The 7,940-nt window shown below is 38.0% G+C and overlaps 1 protein-coding gene across 1 annotated transcript in view; it reads left to right on the top strand.

Annotated features, from left to right (window-relative positions):
• LOC103256978 (cytochrome P450 2C42-like) overlaps positions 1 to 7,817 on the top strand; it is a gene marked incomplete at both ends in the record, with an annotated part of 11,595 nt that extends 3,778 nt beyond the window's left edge. Inside the window, 2 exons of the mRNA XM_008054723.1 lie at positions 4,110 to 4,251; positions 7,630 to 7,817. Coding sequence (XP_008052914.1) covers positions 4,110 to 4,251; positions 7,630 to 7,817 — 330 coding nt within the window. The remainder of the gene's footprint in view (positions 1 to 4,109; positions 4,252 to 7,629) is intronic.
• Positions 7,818 to 7,940: the final 123 nt, after the last annotated feature.

The raw sequence follows: 7,940 nt of genomic DNA on the forward strand, positions 1-7,940 counted from the left end.
ATTTTTTTTTTGAGTTGGAGTTCACTCTGTCTCCCATACTGGAGTGCAGTGGCCACTCCCGGCCACTGCAGCCTCGATCTGCTGGGCTCCAGTGATCCTTCCGCCTCAGCCTTCTAAGTAGCCGGAATTACAGGCATGCGCTACCACACCCTGCTGATTTTTTGATTTATTGTAGAACGAGGTTTCGTAGCTCAGGCAGGTCTCGAACCCATGGACTCAGGCAATCTACTCACCTCAGCCTCCCAAAGGTGCGGGATTACAGGCTGAGCCACTGAGCCCGGCTTGCTTCTTGATTTTGTTCACTAGTATTTTGTGGTGAACTGGTTTTATCCAACTTTTCTTCCTGTTTTCTCATTTTTATTGGTTGTATAATCACATAGAATATTGATGTTCTGTTATATCATCCTTATCCCCACCATTGTTTTCATCTTAGTTTTGCAGTAAATATGCATTTAGTAATTACCACTAGCCCTTTTGTCAACATTTCTCTTGGATGGCTGGAATGTGTACTCTGACAGTTTCCACAAGAAAAGCTAATGAGAAGAATATTCATTCAGATCTTATGTGTGCAAAACTGTTGGTAACTCTTATTCTAGAAGTTCAATATGACTGGATATAAAATCCTTGGCTTTATTCCTCTCTTCTTGCATGTCTTTTATTGTCAATCAGTGTATTCTGGCAGGGGCTGTTGATACGAAGAAGCGTAAGTAACTTGATCTTTTGAGCTCGCACCCCAAGGTTTCTATTTTTCTTTAAGGCCCCCAAACTTTACTAGATTGTGACTTGGTGCTTAAATGTTGTGTTTAATTTTCCCTGGACATGGTGTGCCCTTTAAATATCTAGAGTTGCATATCTTTTTGAAAAGGAGCATTTGCTTGAATTTTATATATATATATAAACATATATATAATTAATCTTTAAAAAAGTGTGGGTTAGGTATACAAATGGTCATTATGCAGGTATCCTTGCTTATGAGGTGTTTCCCCCTACCCTGGCAGTTTCTCACTACTGCCAGTCCCATTCTTATAGTATTGTAGTACTTGTTCAAGGTCTGCTTATGAGTGAGAACATGTGCTACTCAGTTCTTTGTTTCCATGATAGATCACACAGTAATATAGATTCTAAGTCCATTTCTTGAACTATATTTTAAAATTATCCTCGTGGAGACTTTTGTGGTTTCCTCTTCAGGATCTTTATGTGTGTGCAGTCAAGCCTTTACTATATTTTATACCTTTTAATGGTCTTAATGTTGCATTATGTAATATTAACATTATATTATATAATTTCTTTCTTGATTTGTTTTATTAAACTTACTTATCTCCTTTTGATCTTCTTCATTTTACCTTAATTAAAATGACTTTTAATATTGTCCTTAAAATTTTAGTCTAAAAGACATTTAATTTTGTCTAGTTTTGTAATCTTTTTTCTATTTTTTTGTGTTTTGCTAGTTCTCATTTTAATTTTTGCTGTTGTCTGGCCACCTTATTCCTTAATTGTTATACTTTCTTTCTTTTTTTTGTTTTTTTTGAGTTAGAGTCTCACTCTGTCACCCAGACTGGAGTGCAGTGGCCGCTCCCGGCCACTGCAGACTCGACCTGTTGGGCTCCAGTGATCCTTCCGCCTCAGTCTTCCAAGTAGCTGGAATTACAGGCATGCGCTATCACGCCTGGCTGATTTTTTGATTTATTGTAGAGATGAGGTGTCACCAAGTTACCCAGGCGGGTCTCGAACCCGCGGGCTCAGGTAATCCACTCACCTCGGTCTCCCTAAGTGTGGGATTACAGGCTGAGCCACTGAACCCGGCAATTGTTATACTTTCTGCTTTTGTTCTTTCACATTGGCAGTAACTTTGTTATGTATTTTTATTTATTTATTTTATAATCAATATTTTTTATTATGGTTTTGTGGAGTACAGTTAAGGGTTAGGTGTACAATTACGTCATTCAGGCACCTGTTGATAAGAGGTGTTTCCCCATCCTCAGACAGATATTTGCTACTGTTAATCCCATCCCCCTCACCCCCATAGTTTCCCAGTACCGTCAGTCATTTTCTTATAGTATTACATTGGATGTTCAAGGTTCATTATATAAGTGAGAACATGTGATATTCAGATCTTTGTTTCTGTGAGAGGTCACTCAGTATTATTGACTCTAGTTCCATCCAGGTTGCTGCGAAATTCATGATTTTGTTCTTTTTTATTACTGCATAGTATTCCATTGTGTATATGTGTCACATTTTTTAATCCAGTCCTCTTTTGATGGGTAGCATGGTTGGTCCCAGGTTCTTGCTATTATGAACAATGCTGCGATAAACATACGTGTGCAGGTATCTTTGATATAGAGTGATTTGCATTCTTCAGGGTATATTCCCAGTAGGGGAATTGGGGGTCATATGGAAGGTCAATTTTTAGAGCTTTTAGGAATCACCACACTGCTTTCCACAGAGGTTGCACTAGTTTACACTTCCACCAACAGTGTTGAAGTGTTCCCTTTTCACCACACCCTCTCCAGAAGCTATTATTTTTTGAGTTGTTGATAATTGCCATTCTGACAGGAGTTAGGTGGTATCTCAGTTTGGTTTTAATTTGCATCTCCCTGATGATTAGTGAGGTTGAGCATTTCTTCATGTGTTTGTTGGCTGCTCGGATGTCTTCTTTTGTGAAGTGTCTGTTCATATGTTTTGCCCATTTTATAATGGGGTTGTTTGTTTTTTTCTTTTCAGCACGTTTGAGTTCTTTGTAGATACAGGATGTTAAGCCTTTGTCAGACCTAGAGTTGGCAAATACTTTTTCCTAGTCTGTAGGCTCCCTGCTGTCTTGATAGTTTCTTTGGCTTTGCAGATGCTTGTCAGTTTTAATAAGGTCCCACTTGTCTATCTTCTCTCTTATGTCCTGTGGTTTTCGGGTTTTGTTCAGGAATTGGATGCCAGTTCCAATTTCCATGAGGGTATTTCCTTTCTTTTCTAAGGTTCTTATGGTTTGAGGTCTTACATTTAGGTCTCTGATCCATTTGGAGTTAACCTTTGTGCATGGGGATAGATAGGGGTCCTGTTTCAATCTTCTGCCTGTGGTCAGTCAGTTTTCCCAGCACCATTTACTGAATAGGTTTCACATTGAAATACCAACCCATAAAAACATATTATTAGTGAGCACTTTATATAAAATTGTTTTATGATGTTTCTCATATTTGAAAGTATACACTGTCACTATATGAATGCTGTATTAATTTGTTTAAAAAAAACCCTCATATTTGAATGAGTTAGGTTATTCTGCATCAGATATTTGCAGAAATTTCCAGTGGATATTGGGTCATGGAGGGATAAGTATAGCTTTCTAATGCAATGCATCTCAAAGACTCCTTTCCATGTTGCTACAACAATGAGTTGTTTTCTTTTAATATGGCACTTTTAACATGCTCATGCCTCTTCATTTCCTCCAAACCTTAGGAAGTTTAAGAGGGTTTGGTTCTTCCACTGATCACTGTCACCTAGGGATTCAGCCCATGTCTTTCACTGCCATCTTCTCACCTTCTGAAAGTGATTCCTGAGTTGTGCCCATCTTTGGATCCTATAGACTAATCCCTTTTCCAAAGAGTTCCTATCAGTTCTTCCCACAGAATTTCTGGGCGGTTTTTCTGCTATCAACTGTTTTTGGGCATAACTATACATAATTTTGAGCTTATAGCATTTCCCATAGCCACCGAACCTGGCCTAGACTTTTATTTTATGACTAAATCCTCATGTCCAAGATGAGGTCTACTCTACTCCCTATTTCACATCAACGTTTTGAGTAAGAAGAAGGAAATATAAGAAGTGGCACCAATATATAGCCTTCTGCTTATCTTTTCCATAAAAGAAATATGCTGCTTGACTCATCGAGCTGCAAAGTATTGGCTGAATGACATTTTAAGGCAAGCATGGAATAAGAAATCGGGAAACAGTGTTTGGGTCAAATAATCCTCGCTATTACCATCAAGCTGTTTTTTTCCTAATACTATACTCTTCAGTTTCTGTGTTGACTATTGTTATGACAATGCGAGTTATTTTGTATTCACTGTCATTAAATATGCTGACAAACAATTTATCAGACAAATGTATCAAATCATTTCTAGGAAAAGCACAGCCAGCAATCTGAATTTATTATTGAAAACTTGGTAAACACTGTAAATGATTTGTTCGGAGCTGGGACGGAGACAACAAGCACAACCCTGAGATATGCTCTCCTGCTTCTGCTGAAACACCCTGAAGTGGCAGGTATGACCACACATGACTCGCAAAGTGAATTTCAGAGAAAAATGTTCGAAAGTTGCTTCCAGTATCCTACATCTTGTTTCTACTGGAGAAGCTTCATGATATAAACTTCTGTTCCACCAGCTGAAAGCTGTCAAAATTTCATGATGTTCTTCAAATGGGACTTTTCACAATACGGGTGGAGACTGAGAGAAGTGACAATGCAAGACAGCAGAAAAAGCAATAGAGCTCTGGTGTGGGGTCTGGAATCTAGGGAGGTCATTTGTGGCAGGCAGAGTCAGTATCATTTGGCCTGAGATTGTGTGTTGGCATTATTATGAAAAGACCGCTTTGAGCATCCTGTTGATTCTTGAGAATATCTTCTCTCTTACTGAAGAAATTTCATGTTCTAATGGTGGAGTAGGAAAAATGGAAACTCTTCTTATTGAAACATTAGTAGAAATCCTAAAAATTTACTGAGGATGCCTATGATAACTTCCAGTCTGGGTAGAATTATAAAATGCTAGATTCATAAGAAAGGGGTTTTCATTTAGTCAGCAAATATACCTAAAAGATGTTCCATTTAGGTGGAATATCCACCTAATTTTTTTTTTATAATACTTGTGTTTGGAAAATAAGGATTTTAAGGTAAAGTCAATAATTGTATTTTTTTGTGAAAATCTCTAATTATTAACTTTTTCAAAGTGGCAGTTATGCAACAAATAAGAAATATTATTTTGCTGAATAAGGGTACCATTAAAATGACTATGATGTAATTAAAATATAAGAGGAATTAGGCCTTCTAATTAAAAAGAAAGTACCAGAGAAAACAACCACCAAGCTCTCAAAAAAGTTTCAGGAACACAGAGAGCAGATGGAGGGAGGATAAATGACTTAGCACAGAGGATGAAGTTGTAGCCTAAAAATCAAAAGAGAAAGGTTTATCAAGGAGGAAAAGATAACCTCTGCCCCTACAATCCCTATAAGATTCAGTATTTGAAGGTACCAAGTGTCAAAGAATGTAAACAATGACGCTGAAAGAGGAGGCTCTCCCTGTCCAGTCATTGAATTCAGAGACTCTTAATCTCTTTCCTCCATTGTGCATCCTGAAATTCAGCAGCTTGTCTTTAAAAAAAATTATAAAGATGTTGGGTACAATTCTGGGTTAAGTATGCAAATGTTTATTATGCATGGATCCTTGAGATGAGGTGTGCCCCTCCCTCCCCTAGCAGTTTCCCTCAACTGCCAATCCCACCAACCCACTCCTGACAGTTTCCCACTGCTGCCAATTGCTTTGTTATAGAATTATAATTATTCAAGGTCCGCTTATAAGTGAGAACATATGGTGCTCTATTCTTTGTTTCTGTGATAGATCAATGAGTATGATCAACTCTAAATCCATCTAAGTTGCTGCGAAGTCCATATGTTTGTCCTTCTTGTTGGTTGCATAATATTTCATTGGGTCTATGTACCACATTTTTAAAATCCAGTCCAGCTTCAAAGGGCAACATGGCTGGTTCCATGTTTTTGCTATTGTGAATATAGCTTGGCAGTGTATTTCATACTTCAGAGAGGGAACAACTCTAGAGAAAAGGTGTCTGCACCTCTTTTTTTGTGTGACAGTATCTCACATTGTCATACAGGCTGGAGTGCAGTGTCATGATCATAGTTCACTGCAGCCTTGAACTCCGGGCTCAAGCAATCCTCCAGCCTCAGTCTCTTGAGTAGCTGGGACTACTGGCGCTTGCCACCGCAACCAGCTCATTTTTAACACTTGGTAACTTTTGTTTTTCTGTAGAGATGGGGTGTTATTAAGTTGCTCAAGCTTGTCTGAAAAGGTCTGGCCTCAAGTCATCTTCTCACCTAGGCCTCTCAAAGCACTGGGATTACTCAGTATATATTGTGTTATTTTAATAGAAAATTATTTCCAAGTTTCCAGTAAAGGGAATGAAGTAAAGATATCCTCCCAAAGATACAGGATCATAAAATTTCAGAACATTAGGACTAAAGGGAAAATAAAAAAATCAGAGATCTATTAGGTCATATAAAAAGATTAGAAATGCCAGAATTCTCAAGAGTAGCTATTATCTTGTGCCTTATTAGAAGAATTGTATTTTCAAACTTTGGCCCATTTGCCAAAAATATTGCCTTCTATTTTCCCTTTCTCAGAAAAATATTGAAGGATGTGCTTCATCCAAATGTCTGAACTCGTGTCAGAGGAAGTCACTGGACCCAAGAATCGGTAGATTTCATGTAGGAGAATGAGAGTGTCAGGGAGACAGCTGGGCACCACGCTCAGAAAAAAACCTCTTCAGAAAGGGCCAGGAGGATAATGTAGCTGTGAAGGGAGACACCAAGAACAAAAGAGATGTCACAGATGTTATGAGGGTTCCCAATAACTAAAAAAGATTACTGATAATCTGAAATTTCTATCTGAACATTTGTAAGTAATTCTAAATGGGGAAATTTACAAATTGAAATAAAGAGACATGGTTAAATTGAAGAAATTGCCAAAAATGAAATGCAGTCTCCGTTGTCTTACTAGGGAAGCACATGCATGCAGCCAGGGTGATCTCAGCAATGAATGTTTATACAATTAAAACTGTGGTCTAGACACTTTCTGAAAAATGGAGTGAGGGGAAGTGAGTGTGCATGTGTGTTTGAAAGTGTATTCAAATATGAGGTGAAGAAGGAGATAAAAATTCTTATATCTCATAAGAGTAAATCATTAAATATTGTCTACAAATGAGTAAGTAAGAGAAAGAAACAGTCTTATTTAAAAATATAGATACTTTCTTTTAAAGCTACTCTAATAGAACGTTCAAAGTGACTACATGGAAAGTGCAAGGAAGAAGAGAAAACTATTTACCAACTTTTTTTTTAAAGCAGGGTCTATTCAGGGACAGAAAAGTTCCCACAGTGGGAGGGGACCCGAAGGGGTGGTTGCCTGAGAATACTATTATAAATGCAAACACACATAGAGGCACACAAATACACACACATAAAGTTGTGAGTAGATTTTAATTTTTCAAATGTCACATGCTATTTTAATATGAAATCAATATGTGATTTTTGTTTTTTGCTTTTGCAGGGCAGCTATTTTGTGACTTCATTACATGCTGTCTTTATATTTTCAAACATCATTTCCTCATTTCTATTACTTATTATACATGCTAATGTATGTAAATGTATAAGTTTATATTAATGCCTAGCCTACGGCATAATTGTACGCATTTGTGCTATAACAATTCCTTCTTTAAACCTACATGTACATTCGGCACTATAATTTCTATTTATAATAGTATAAGAACATTTTCATCATGCTTCACGAAACCCTAAACTGCTATAGGAAATGTGCCGTTTCTTTCTATTTTCCATCCGTTCTTCCTTTTGTCTTATCAGCTAAAGTCCGGAAAGAGATTGACCACGTGATTGGCAGAGACCGGAGTCCCTGCATGCAGGACAGGAGCCACATGCCCTACACGGATGCTGTGATTCATGAGGTCCAGAGATACATTGACCTTATCCCCACCAACCTGCCCCATGCAGTGACCCGAGACATTAAATTCAGGAACTACCTCATCCCCAAGGTAAGCTTGTTCCTCGCACGGCATCTCGGTGCTCTTGAAGACCCCAAATTTGTGATACGGCTCCAAGTTTCCAGCAAAGTGAACACACGATAGAGAGCTGTAAGACCCCATACATGTGGCGGA

This window comes from Carlito syrichta, unplaced genomic scaffold (assembly GCF_000164805.1).
Source record: "Carlito syrichta isolate Samal-C Ts95f unplaced genomic scaffold, Tarsius_syrichta-2.0.1 Scaffold299891, whole genome shotgun sequence".
In the NCBI taxonomy this organism is placed as follows: domain Eukaryota; kingdom Metazoa; phylum Chordata; class Mammalia; order Primates; family Tarsiidae; genus Carlito; species Carlito syrichta.